Source organism: Dama dama, chromosome 15 (genome assembly GCF_033118175.1).
Source record: "Dama dama isolate Ldn47 chromosome 15, ASM3311817v1, whole genome shotgun sequence".
NCBI lineage: Eukaryota > Metazoa > Chordata > Mammalia > Artiodactyla > Cervidae > Dama > Dama dama.
In genome coordinates this window covers 67,673,073-67,687,704 of record NC_083695.1, presented here as the reverse complement: position 1 = coordinate 67,687,704, position 14,632 = coordinate 67,673,073, and the positions used below count along the sequence as shown (strand labels likewise).

Below are 14,632 nucleotides of genomic sequence, written 5' to 3'. Positions count from 1 at the left end.
AAATGGGCTTCTTCAGGTAGAGTCTGAACTCTTGCCCAGAGCTGAGGAAACGGGTTGCACCTTTGCTCTGTTTTAAACACCCTGACTGTTTTGCTTACTAGATGCTGCATTCCTGGCCCGAGAGAAGGCGAAAGCAGATGCTGAGTATTATGCCGCACACAAATATGCCACCTCAAACAAGGTGACTGGCTCTCTGTGCCACTGTCCTAGTAATAGAGTTTGGGTATTTCGTTTCCCTTGTGGGGAGTTCTGACATGATAGAGGTGATTTTATCCAGTGTCAGGAAAGGATGGTTACTATCACACCCTCTAGAATCAGCCATTCACTTCCAAAGGCACATAATGCACATTCTATGAGTAGAGAACTTTGTTTGGTTCCTTATAAAAGTTAGGAACTAGGAAAAAGGCAAGCAGATATATAAACCCAGGTTAAGTGCCATAAATTCATTCATTTGTACTGCTGCATAAGAGTTCAGTAATCAGGAAAGTTAAAGGTCTTCTCCTGAAATGACAAAAGTGACAGGAGAGGAGTAAAGTTCATTTAAAATTGCCTTCCAGATAAGGTAGCCCTGGTGGGTAGATGCTGAGCTTGTTCAAAGCAGCGTTTCTCATCAGACAGAAATTCCTAGCATTTTGGGGTGAGATACTTTTTCATTGTTGAAGACTTATCTTATACATTATGGTATGTTTTGCTTTGCTGGCCCTTTCCTACTGAACTATCAGTTTTGCTCACCAATTATTTTAACAATACACAGAGCACACACACACACACACACACACACACACACACACACATATTTCCAGATACCCCTAATTGAGTAATGCTTGTTTGTTGGATTTAAAAAATGCTGTAGTCATGAGGAATTTCATATGTGTACCTTGAGAAAGGAGGTTGGGTGATGTATGGGTAAACAATTTTTGTATAGAGACTGGGGTGAGTTTAGATCTAAAGAGTACAGACCTGTTAGTAGGATTTATTTAATTAAAAGTCAACTAGAACCTCTAGTATTCTGAGAAGAAAAGAATATGACCAAGGTTTAGAACGTATTAATTATGCAATAGAGTGTAACAGAGAAAAAGTTGAGAAGGAGGTTGCTAAAGTATATGATGCAGTTTGAAGGGTTAGAATCAAGATTTAAAGTATAGACAGGGCTTTAACTTTTTCTGTTTAGAAAGGAACAACATAATCTCTATTCAGAAGAAATTTTGAGATATGATAGGTTGTCAGAACAGAGTTGTTAGTACTTTGAAATCCATATAAATTTAGAAATAAACTTAATATATTGGAGTGGAGGATGCAGCTGTATAGAAACAGAATAGAATTTCGTCAAGATGAAGGCAAGATGAGAAATTTCAGTTTCCAAACCAGTGATCCAAATCTGTCTTGGGAAGAGCTGGCCAGACACAAGTATCAAGACTTTGTCATTGAGGTCAGCCTTAGGCTGAAAGGGGCAGTAATTTATGTCATTGTGAAAAATGCTGTTAATGTGATAGCCACACTTCAAAATGAGAGAGGGTCATTGGTAATAATTCAGAGTTGAGGAGTGATATTCAGGAAAGCAATCGGGAAAATTGTGTTAGGAAAGAGAGAGATGAATATTGCACGAAAGTGTCCTGATGCCTGTGCTCTTGTTTGCCTCTCACAGCACAAATTGACCCCGGAATATCTGGAGCTCAAAAGGTACCAGGCCATTGCTTCTAACAGTAAGATCTACTTTGGCAACAGCATCCCTAGCATGTTCGTGGACTCTTCTTGTGCTTTGAAATATTCAGATGTTAGGACTGGAAGAAAAGGTTCTCTCCCCTCTAAGGAGGCTCTTGAACCCTCTGGAGAGAGTCCTGTCCAAAACAAGGAGAATACAGGTTGATGCAACAGATGGAAATGTTCTCCAGTATCAAGATGTGGCCCAAGGGGTTAAATGGGAACAATGGTTATACAACTCTTCAGATTTACGGAGAACTCACACTCTGTTCTGCCTCTCCTGTGGTCGTCCTGGTTTATCAGCTGATTGCAGGATAGAACTAGCTGTCTGCACCCAGATGGTCTTTTCAGCCGCAGTTTTATCAACTATCCTGAATGTGTTCCTTTCTTAACTGGTACTCATGAATGAGAGAAAGTCTGATGCTAAGATACTGCCTGCACTGGAATGTTAAACACTAGATATATAACAAGCTATGTTTTTCTAAGCTGAGATCTATTGAATAATGTTTACATTGGTCCCTGTGGAAATGTGTGTTCAGCCATTCAAGAGATTGGAGGCCAGAGAGAAGATGGCCAGAATGTGGTAAGTGTAATGAAGACTGATTGCTTTGGGACCCAGGCCCTCTCTTTGGGGTCCAGTCCTGGCATTCATCCCTGTGATTAGCATCTAGTCCACAAAAGTTCTTCAGGAAATGATCTTCCACTTGAGCAACCATTTACTTGATAAGATTCTCACCTGTTTGATTTCCTGTAGTCAAGATGGTGGGCTGCTGGGACGTGCACCATGCCACCCAATCAGAGATTCTTCAGAGAGATTCCTAATCATTAGTTTATTGCTTTAGTAAGCTCAGAGATAGAGCTTGGTTTGAAGTTTGGGGTGAGATGAAACCTTTGCTTTGAACCAAAGCTCAGGGGGACATGCATTCTCCATTAGGTGATGGATGTCTGTGTCACTGCCTCAGGCCATGTGTGACAAGTTGCCTGGTTTTTAGCCACAGACAACTCCTTATATGTCACCTCTCAGCTCTGACCAAGAGTGGAACAAAGACTTTAACCAGAAATAGGAGCAGTATCCAGTTCCTAGCTGTTCACTGCACAGTATTGTATCATAACTGCAGGAAGTTTTTATTTTTAAAACTGGATTTGGGGTGCTTTCATTTGCCCCAGTACCTCTGCCTCTAAAGGTCAAATCCTGGGGCTGCCATGGTTACTAGCCCACAGATTCTCCTTCTGAAATTGTTCAGGAGTCCACATAGGGTGAAACAAGGAGTAACCTAGAAAGCATCCTTGGTCATCTTTTTCTCCGTCCCCCCTGGCCCAGAGATGCTAAAATCGAAGTTGTTCCCCAGCTTTTACCTCACCTAGGAGATCAGGATTATTCCAGTGACTTCCTAGGCAGCCAGTGGATTTTAATTTCCATGGGAGGCTGGTAAAAGTTAGCCTATGGCTATGGGAGATCTATTTTCATCTGGACCTTTTTTACCTTAAGTTTCCTGAATCAGTGAGCCCTGTAATTAGGCCAGAATTTATGCAGTTTTAAGACACCTTTTATGTACGCTGCATTCAAGCCAGACAGAAAACTCATGGGACCACTTCCGGAAACGTTTAAGCTAACTATCAGTCTCATGACAGCCTGTGGGTTGTGCCAAACACTTAATATGGGAAAGGAATCCCAGATTCAGGGTCTTTTCCCTAGGCCTTATCCTATAAAGGCATTCGTAATATGAAAACGATTTTTGTTTTTGCTCATTTAATTATATACATTCTCTTTATGAATGAATTTTGCATTCTCTAGCCCTCTTTAAAAGGTCTTTGGAACTATATAATAAACTGTCATATACGTTGCTGCATATAAATAATGATTGTTGTGGGAAGTCTGGATCATTGACCTTTGTGCTTTCATTCCTAGAGATGTTTCCTATTCCTATGAGCTAAAAGCTGTTGCCCCAAAGTGGTGGATGTGGGTTTTCTTACAAGCCACAAGCCCTGGTGGCAGAGTTGAGGAACAGGGAAGTAGCACTGTGAAGTTTTCGAGAAAGGACTTTTGTTTAAACTCTCCATGGAGTGTGCTTCCCTGTGCTCACTGGAGCTCTCAGTCTGTCCCCCATTCAGGGATGTTCCTTTTGGTAATCTTGAAGTCTAAATTTATATGTGAAATGCTACCTTTTTAAAAAAAGACACTGAATAAAATTATTTTACTATCAGTGATTTGTGTTTTTCCCATGTGTCTCCATTCTTCTCTGTTGCTTATCTTGCTCCTCAAACTGTCCTTCCTGTTTCAGCTCAGGAGCCAGTTTATTTGTTAGTTTATCTTAGTGTAGACACTCTTCTTACACTCTTCCCAGAAACCTTATGTAAGAATTTTGAAAGCAGGGTTTCCATTCTTTGCTGACTTATGGAATTTAACAAGGGTTGTTCCGATTCTTTGTGGGATGCAGCCAGCAGCAGAGAAGGGAAGGGGGAGGATGGAGCATTATGCCCTTCAGGGACGCCCCAAGAGCTGAGGAGGGGAGGGGCATTAATCCTGACGTGAAGGAAAGAAACTGCATCATAACTTTATTGGATCCACCCCATGCTATCCGACATCTGTGGCTACAAACCATGGAGATTTTATTCAAAATGATTATCCTGTAGGCTTTTGGTAAGTCTTAGAATGAAGGGTTTAGATATAAGTGATTTCTTCCTCTTTCTGTGGGGAAGGAATTTTGTGAATGAGGTGTTGTGGCTTCTCCTTGCCTTGCAATTAAGTCCCAAATGTTTTCATGCAAGGTTTTTTGGAATTTGCTCCCGCTGAGCTCTCAGCCCAGGTGCTTGAATGTACCTTCTGTCCCTTTGCATGTATTGTTCCATCCACCTGGTCTACTTTTTCTCCCTTATAGCTCCAACCTTACTAACTGCTATAGAGTCTTCGCTTCTTCAGAAAGAGCTCCTGAAACTGCCTGCTCAGGTCAGACCCCACGTTGCCCTGTTTTTAACCACATAACCTCACATTACCTGTTCTCACAAGTGTTTGGCTCTCTGGGTGCAGAGACTGTAGCCACGCTCTTCCCTGGGATAATATCTGTTGCTCATGCCTTGCACAGTGCTTGGCACATATGAGTTGGTCTATTACGTTGCTGGAAAGAACAAAAGGATGAGTGTGAAAGGCAGGTAAATGAGTAGTGGGGGAGAAAAGAAGGACGCAGAAGTTAGGCTAGAGTGTCCATGTCAGGACTTAGTGTGTAATGATGGAAAATTACATAATATTCCAACTTGTTGACATGTCCTTGCGGAGCTTGTCAGTAGGTTGAGCAATATCTGTTTATGCACTTGGAATAGTGATTTACAGTGCTGTTGGTTAGGCTGTAGTACTTCACGCAGTCTTTTGGAGTCAATATATGTTTCTCTCTCTGAGTAGACCGTAAGTTCCTGTGATGGACAGAGAGAACAGTGCTGATCCAGGTGTATCAGAAAACTCAGATTCAGATTGAATTATGTCTTCAGCATCAGTGACCTAAGTGATCGGTGGATTTTAACCTCAACCACAGCCCTCCAGGAACATCTCAGCAAGCTGGGCCAGATTCTCAGCTTTCCTCTGGTCTATTCTCTTTGTGTAAGCATTTAAAGTTAGTTTATTGTTAATTCATTGCTCACCCCCCCCCCCCCACAAATGCCCATTATTCTATAACTCAGAATGACATTTTACTTGTTTTCCTAACCATATTTCTTTGGAATTAGTGCCTTTCATCTTTTTTTCCTATTATCTCCTATCCTTTTTTTCTATCTTCCATCTGCCATGGGCTGAATGTGTCCCCCTAAAAGTCATGTTGAAGTTCTAATGCCCCATGTGATGGTGTTTGGAGGTGGGACCTTTGAAAGGTAATTAAGTTGTGAAGGGTGATACTCTTGTTTATGAATTGGTACCCTTATAAGAAGAGACACGACCAAAGAAGACATACAGATGGCTAACAAACACATGAAAAGATGCTCAACATCACTCATTATCAGAGAAATGCAAATCAAAACCACAATGAGGTACCATTACACACCAGTCAGGATGGCTGCTATCCAAAAGTCTACAAGCAATAAATGCTGGAGAGGGTGTGGAGAAAAGGGAATCCTCTTACACTGTTGGTGGGAATGCAAACTAGTACAGCCACTATGGAGAACAGTGTGGAGATTTCTTAAAAAACTGGAAATAGAACTGCCATATGACCCGGCAATCCCACTCCTGGGCATACACACCGAGAAAACCAGATCTGAAAGAGACATGTGTACCCCAATGTTCATCGCAGCACTGTTTATAATAGCCAGGACATGGAAGCAACCTAGATGCCCATCAGCAGATGAACGGATAAGAAAGCTGTGTGGTACATATACACCATGGAATATTACTCAGCCATTAAAAAGAATACATTTGAATCAGTTCTAATGAGATGGATGAAACTGGAGCCCATTATACAGAGTGAAGTAAGCCAGAAAGAAAAACACCAATACAGTATACTAACGCATATATATGGAATTTAGAAAGATGGTAACGATAATCCTATATGCAAAACAGAAAAAGAGACACAGATGTACAGAACAGACTTTTGGACTCTATGGGAGAAGGCGAGTGTGGGATGTTTCGAGAGAACAGCATTGAAACATGTATATTATCTAGGGTGAAACAGATCATCAGCCCAGGTTGGATGCATGAGACAAGTGCTCGGGGCTGGTGCAATGGGAAGACGCAGAGGGATTGGGATGGGGAACACATGTAAATCCATGGCTGATTCATGTCAATGTATGACAAAAACCACTACAATATTGTAAAGTAGTTAGCCTCCAACTAATAAAAATAAATGGAAAAAAGAGACAGGAGAAAGATGTCTTGCTGGGCCATGTGAGGAAACAGCAAGAAGGCCATCTACAGGGCAGGAAGAGAGCTCTCACCAGACAGTAAGTCTGCTACTGCTTTGGTTTTGGACTTCCCTGTATCCAGAACTGAGAAATGAATGTTGTTTGTTTAAGCCACCAGTTTTTGGTATTTTGTTACAGTGGTGATTAGGGTGATTCAGCAAATTAATAGGCAAGTTGTAATAGTGTGGTAAGTACCATAGCAGGCTGGTCACTGGGTGCAAGGTGAGGGTCAGTATAGCCTGGTGGTTTCTAGGAGGAAATGTCAGATCTGAGCCAAATATTTAAGGATACACAGGAGGCAGCCAGCCAACTGAAGAGAAGGATGATGATGGTGAAATGTGTTCCAGGTAATGGGAGCACCAGATGCTATTTTATTTTAAAATTCAATTCCCTGGGTCCCCAAGCTTCAACAGTGCCATGCATGCAGTTACCATGTTTTTCACTGCAGGGTGTCTCACACACTTTGGAAGTTGCAGCCATTCTGCATGTAACTCAGATATGTACAAGAATTAATATCCTGAGGGATAACCCTCAACCAATGAAAGAGAGGAGCACAAATGGTCAGAGAGGAGGTGACCCCTAAAACCTTTTTGATGGAGACAGCAACCCTCCTGACACAACAGGAGAAACAGTGTAAGCTTCAAATAAAATACAACAAATGTTTGAGTGCCTGGTATGTGCCAGGAAAACTAAATGTGTTAAGTATTAGACCAACAATGAACAAAACAGTAGTGAATAAGACATATAATCTTTGTTCTCTTAGAATCAACAGACTCATGGAAAGGTAGATTTTAATCAAAGAATTCCAACTATGATAAGTTTATATAAATGGGAGAGATGTAGTACTAGGAGTATAAAATAGGAGGAGGAGATAAAGAATGAGAAAGTGTAGCTAGCCAGTTAAAATTTTTGTTGTTAACAAAAAATTTAACAAAAATTTTTATTGGGCGAAGGATCTCTAGACATCTTCTTTAGAGAAGATATTCAGATGGCTAAAATGAACATGAAAGACGTTTAACATCGTTAGTCATTAAGGAAATAATCGAAACCATAATGAGATAGCACTTTATACCCATTACAGTAACTGTAACAAAAAAGACAATAACAAATATTGGCAAAGATGTGGAGAAATTGGAGACCTCATAAATTACTAGTAGTAATGTAAACTGGTAGTTATTTTGGAACATGTTTTGACAGTTCCTCAAAATGATAAACATGGAATTAACCATATGACCCAGCAATTCCACTTGTAGATACCTACCCAGAAGAATCAAAACATGTCCACACAAAGTGAACTGTGTGCTTTAAAAGAGTGAATTGTATGTGACTTACATCTCAGTAAAGCTGTTATTTTTTCTTTTTTATTAGTTGGAGGCTAATTACTTTATAATATTGTAGTGGTTTTTGCTATACATTGACATGAATCAGCCATGGATTTACATGTGTTCCCCATCCTGCACCCCCCTCCCACCTCCCTCCCCATCCCATTCCTCTGGGTCATCCCAGTGCACCAGCCCCGAGCACTTGTTTCATGCATCCAACCTGGACTGGCAATCTGTTTCACACTTGATAATATATATGTTTTGATGCTGTTCTCTCAGATCATCCCACCCTCGCCTTCTCCCATAGAGTCCAAAAGTCTGTTCTATACATCTGTGTCTCTTTTTCTGTTTTGCATATAGGATTATCGTTACCATCTTTCTAAATTCCATATATATGCATTAGTATACTGTATTGGTGTTTTTCTTTCTGGCTTACTTCACTCTGTATAATGGGCTCCAGTTTCATCCATCTCATTAGAACTGATTCAAATGTATTCTTTTTAATGGCTGAGTAATATTCCATGGTGTATATGTACCACACAGCTTTCTTATCCGTTCATCTGCTGATGGGCATCTAGGTTGCTTCCATGTCCTGGCTATTATAAACAGTGCTGCGATGAACATTGGGGTACACATGTCTCTTTCAGATCTGGTTTTCTTGGTGTGTATGCCCAGGAGTGGGATTGCCGGGTCATATGGCAGTTCTATTTCCAGTTTTTTAAGAAATCTCCACACTGTTCTCCATAGTGGCTGTACTAGTTTGCATTCCCACCAACAGTGTAAGAGGGTTCCCTTTTCTCCACACCCTCTCCAGCATTTATTGCTTGTAGACTTTTGGATAGCAGCCATCCTGACTGGTGTGTAATGGTACCTCATTGTGGTTTTGATTTGCATTTCTCTGATAATGAGTGATGTTGAGCATCTTTTCATGTGTTTGTTAGCCATCTGTATTTCTTCTTTGGAGAAATGTCTGTTTAGATCTTTGGCCCATTTTTTGCTTGGGTCATTTATTTTTCTGGAATTGAGCTGCAGGAGTTGCTTGTATATTTTTGAGATTAATCCTTTGTTTCTTCATTTGCTATTATTTGCTCCCATTCTGAAGGCTGTCTTTTCACCTTGCTTATAGTTTCCTTTGTTGTGTAAAAACTTTTAAGTTTAATTAAGTCCCATTTGTTTATTTTTGTAAAGCTGTTATTTTTTAAAATGCTCACATGTGAAGCCTTATAATGTGAAGATGTCAGTTCAAGAATAGACCAGACTAAGAATAGACCAGAGTTTGATACAGGTGTAACATTAGCAAGAGTAGGAGCACCAAAAAATGACACTGGTAAGGTAGGTGTCAAGAGGAATGTGGTGGGCCTTCTGAGCCTTGTTACATATCAGTGATATTTCCAAAGGTTATAAACCTTCCAAGCAAAACATTTCAGGATTTGAAATTTAAAGCACAATAACATTTATATCAGCACCTCAGACTATGAAATAGGTATAAATCTAACAAAATATGTGTCTGCAAGATCTATATAAGGAAAACCCAGAACTTCGATAAATCAATGAAGAGTTGATATAGATGAGGATATTCCATGTTTGTGGATAGGAAGTCAATATTGTCAGCGTGTTACTTCTTCCTAACTTGATCTATAGATTCAATGCAATCTCAGTTAAAATCCCAACAGGTTATTTTATGAATATTGACAATGATTCTAAAGCATATATGGAGAAGTAGAATAGATAGTGTAATAGTGAAGAACTAAGTTGGAGGTAATGACCTAAGTTCAAGATTTATAAAACTACAGTCATCAAAACTGTGTGTTGTTGGCAAAAAAAATAATAGAGACAAGTAGATTAGTGGGACAGAAAGGAGAGTCCAGAAATAGACCCAGATAAATATAGTCAGCCAGTCTTTGTCACAGAACAAAGGCAATGCAATGGAGAAAAAATAGTCTTTACAACAAATTGTGCTGGAATAATGACATACACATGCAAATATACCACTCTGGTTCAGGGCTTTAATAGAGGCAGGGAGTATATGAGAACTGTCTGTATCTTCTGCTCAATTTGCTATAAAACTGCTCTAGAAACAAAATCTTAGTAATGAAAGGTCTATTAAAAATCTATCAATTTTAAAAAAAGCACCTTTTAAGGTTTCTAAGCAGGGAAGTTGATTAGGTAACTTGAAAACTGCCCTTTCTGAACACGTTTACCAGTTCAAAGTTTTCAAGCATTTCAAAGTCCATAATTGACCTCATTGTGGAATGTCTGCAAACAAATGTTTGCAAGCAACTCAGGGTAAGCATCAGTGGACGCTGATTTCACAGAAGGTGCTGGAAGGACTACGGCAATGTATATGAACGTGTTAGTTGCTCAGTTGTGTCTGACTCTGCAACCCCATCGACTGTAGCCCGCCAGGCTCCTCTGTCCGTGGAATTCTCAGGCAAGAATACTAGCGTGGGTAGGTGTTCCCTTTTCCAGGGGATCTTGCCAACTCAGGGATCAAACCTGAGTTTCCTGCATTGTAGGCAAATTTTTACTATTTGAGCCACCCAGGAAGCCCGTGTATATGTATACATGTATGTATATGGGCTTCCCTGGTGGCTCAGCTGGTAAAGAATACACCCACAATGCAGGAGACCTGGGTTCAACCCCTGAGTTGGACAGATCCCCTGGAGAAGGGAATAGCTTACCCACTCCAGTATTCTGGTCTGAAGAATTCCATGGACTATAGTCCATGGGGTCACAAAGAGTCAGACAGGACTGAGTGACTTTCACACTTCAAGCTAATTACCTCTACCTAGGTTCATCATGCCCAAACCTATCACTTACTGTGGCTCCATCCCAGCTTAGTAACCCCACATCTAATGCATATATGAGTGCAGCCTAATAACGTTGTTTAATGGAAGCAAATAGTCTGCTATGGAAAAATAGAGTTCTGGAATTAGTGAAAAATAGTAAAGTTGAAACAGTTTAATGAATTTTAGTGCTAACTTGGCTCCCACTTCTTTTCTTCAGGTTTTCCTGCATCAGTGCAAAGGTGATATTTTGCTCTCCCACCTGCTTGTTGAGGGCAGATTGCATTTCCCAGAGCTAACCACAACCATATCTTTCACCCCCCATTCTCTTCTGTAGTGTGACCACCACCACTTCCCATCAAGAAAGGAAACCTAATTCCTGTCCATTTGGATTGGGGTTGGCTTTTGGGAATTACTTGCAATGAATAAAATGGTTCTAATGTTTTCTATAATAAATAGTAGGAAACCACAGTAGATTTTTTTAGATTTTGAAAAAGATTTATTATAACAAATTGGCCATAAAATAATTTCTAGATTCTGAGACATTGCTATTAATAGCAAGATTTATCTCAAAGAACAAATCAGCAAAAGTATTAATTATCTTAAATGCAAATACAAATGAGAACATTTATCAAATACCAGCTAAGTAATCATTTTCTTTATTATGGTGAAATATACATAAAGTACACCATTTTAACATTTTTAAATGTATGGGTCACACCTCCCAGAATATTGGAAATAAAAGCAAAAATAAACAAATGGGACCTAATTAAACTTAAAAGCTTTTGCACACCAAAGGAAACTATAAGCAAAGTGAAAAGACAGCCTTCAGAATGGGAGAAAATAATAGCAAACGAAGAAACAGACAAAGGATTAATCTCAAAAATATACAAGCAACTCCTGCAGCTCAATTCCAGAAAAATAAATGACCCAATCAAAAAATGGGCCAAAGATCTAAACAGACATTTCTCCAAAGAAGAAATACAGATGGCTAACAAACACATGAAAAGATGCTCAACATCACTCATTATCAGAGAAGTGCAAATCAAAACCAAATGAGGTACCACTACATGCCAGTCAGAATGGCTGCTATCCAGAAGTCTACCAGCAATAAATGCTGGAGAGGGTGTGGAGAAAAGGGAACCCTCTTACACTGTTGGTGGGAATGCAAACTAGTACAGCCGCTATGGAGAACAGTGTGGAGATTTCTTAAAAAACTGGAAATAGAACTGCCATATGACCCAGCAATCCCACTCCTGGGCATACACACAGAGGAAACCAGATCTGAAAGAGATATGTGTACCCCAATGTTCATTGCAGCACTGTTTATAATAACCTTGTTTTCTCACAAGGAAAGCACCAGATTGATTCATTGTAGTATTTTATCAAACCTTTTAGGAAAAACAACACAAATCTTTTAATTAAAACTTTAAAAACTCATTTATTAAAAAGAAAAAATGGAACATTTGCCAACTTACTTTATCTGCCTATCATAAATCTGATGTTCACTGTTTATAATAACCAGGACATGGAAGCCACCTATATGCTCATCAGCAGACGAATGGAAAAGAAAGCTGTGGTACATATACACAATGGAATATTACACAGCCATTATAAAGAATACATTTGAATCAGTCTAATGAGGTGGATGAAACTGGAGCCTATTATACAGAGTGAAGTAAGCCAGAAAGATAAACACCAATACAGTATACTAACGCATATATATGGAATTTAAAAAGATGGTAACGATAACCCCATATGCAAGACAGAAAAAGAGTCACAGATGACAGATGTATAGAACAGACTTTTGAACTCTGTGGGAGAAGGTGAGGGTGGGATGATCAATGAATAGCATTGAAACATGTATATTATCAAGTGTGAAACAGATCGCCAGCCCAGGTTGGATGCATGAGACAAGTGCTCAGGGCTGGTGCACTGGGAAGACCCAGAGGGATGGGATGGGGAGGGAGGTGGGAGGGGGGTTCAGGATGGAGAACACATGTAAATCAATGGCTGATTCATGTCAATGTATGGCAAAAACCACTACAATATTATAAAGTAATTAGCCTCCAACTAATAAAAATAAATGAAAAAAAAATGTACGGGTCAGTGGCATTAAGCACAATCACAACTTTGTACAATCATCACCATTATCCATTTCTAGAACTTTTTAAAAAATTCGCTATATTAACAAAAATTTTCCCACAAGGCCCTTTACTGGTTCGTGGGCTGGTGAAACCGAAAGTGCGGCGTTGTGGCCACTGCCAGGAGTGATTCTCACCTTCACCTGTGCCAGTCCTCATGAACAGAAGAGTGGATTACTTGGTTACTGAGGAAGAGATCAATCTCACTAGAGGACCATCACGCCTGGGCTTCAACATCGTCGGTGGGACAGATCAGCAGTCAGCCGCATCAAAGAGAACAGGGCTGTGGCCCTGGATGTGTGGCTGCAGGAGGGTGATAAGATCTGCTCAGTCAACGGCCGAGACCTAAAGAATCTGCTGCCCCAGGATGCCGTAGACCTTTTCCGTAATGCAGGCTATGCTGCGTCCCTGAGAGTGCAGCACAGGTTACAGGTGCAGAATGGGCCCCTAGGACCTCAAAGTGAAGGGGAGCCAAGTGGTATTACAGAACTGTGGTGCTGGTGCCTTTGTTTACCCTCACCATGGTAGCAATCTGGGCCTTCACGAGATACCAGCAATAACTTTGAAAAACTTGCTTTCTTCCAGTGTTCCCAAAGAAGAAGATGCATTTCTCTCTTTCTCTTACCCTCCTCTCCTGCCAGTCTTCCATAACTTTCTCTCTACATGGCCAGCTCATGATTTAAAGAGACTGCTACCCAACGAGAATCTTGCTATTCAAAATCTCTGAATCCTCATATTCTTATATGAGAGTAAAGGCATTGTTTGAAGGAAACCTGAAAGAAGGACTTGCCTAGAAAAGAGAGTTATATATTTTACTAGGACTGCCAATAAAAGTTCAGCTACAACGTCAAAAATGGGAAAGGTCCAGTCTTCCCATCACCCTGCAGTATTCCTTTTTTTCTTACCTGGCATGCATCAAAGGCCAGCTGTGATAAGAGGAAAAAAGGATTTTTCTCTTAAAAAAAAAAATTTCCCACAAGGAAAGCACCAGATTGATTCACTGTAGTATTTTATCAAACCTTTTAGGAAAAACAACACATCTTTTAATTAAAACTTTAAAAACTCACTTATTAAAAAGAAAAAATGGAACATTTGCCAACTTACTTTATCTGCCTATCATAAATCTGATGTTAAAACCAGACAAACACATTACAGAGAATAAAATTGCAAACCAATATTCTACATGTACATAAGTACAAAAATCCATAACAAAGTAATGGCAAATCAAATTCAGAAAATAAAAATGTTTTACTACATCATGAGAAAGAAGAGATGTCCATCCTAGGAATATAAGGTTAGTTTAACACTTTTAAAAACAATCATTATAGATTAAAATTAAAAATTTGGTTAGCTTTTTAAAAATTATTGATGTATAGTTGCTGTACAATACTATACATTATAGGCATACAATATAGTGATTTGCAAATTTCAAGGGTTATACTTTTTGTAGTTATATTGGCTATATTCTCCATATGTCCTTGTAGTTTATTTTATATCTAATAGTTTGTACCTCTAAATCCCCCAGCTTTATAGTTAATGTATCATTAGTGCTGAAAGGAAATAGTACATGTAATGGAGAGGCTTAAAAAATCAAAAATTGCAGATTTTGTGAATGAGAGGTAGGAAAGATATGAATCCATCCCAATCTCAAGCTTCGGGACGGTAAATACGACCAAAACCAGTACCAGGTTGTTTGTTTCCTAAGTCCAAGAACTCAGACCAGCCTTTGGCTTACAGATCATATGCTGGGTGTATAAGACTTTGCCAACAAACAAAACAGTTACTAACACTGAGTAAC

At 39.6% G+C, this 14,632-nt stretch overlaps 1 protein-coding gene and 1 pseudogene across 3 annotated transcripts in view; both read left to right on the top strand.

Moving 5' to 3' along the window:
- Window positions 1–3,909, top strand: part of ERLIN1 (ER lipid raft associated 1) — a 37,352-nt gene extending 33,443 nt beyond the window's left edge. For all 3 annotated transcript variants that reach the window (XM_061162380.1, XM_061162381.1, XM_061162382.1), the window contains 2 exons: window positions 102–181; window positions 1,646–3,909. In XM_061162380.1, coding sequence (XP_061018363.1) covers window positions 102–181; window positions 1,646–1,867 — 302 coding nt within the window. In that variant the 3' untranslated portion in view covers window positions 1,868–3,909. The remainder of the gene's footprint in view (window positions 1–101; window positions 182–1,645) is intronic.
- An 8,979-nt stretch (window positions 3,910–12,888) lies between these two features.
- LOC133070734 (synaptojanin-2-binding protein-like) lies at window positions 12,889–13,751 on the top strand (annotated as a pseudogene).
- Window positions 13,752–14,632: the final 881 nt, after the last annotated feature.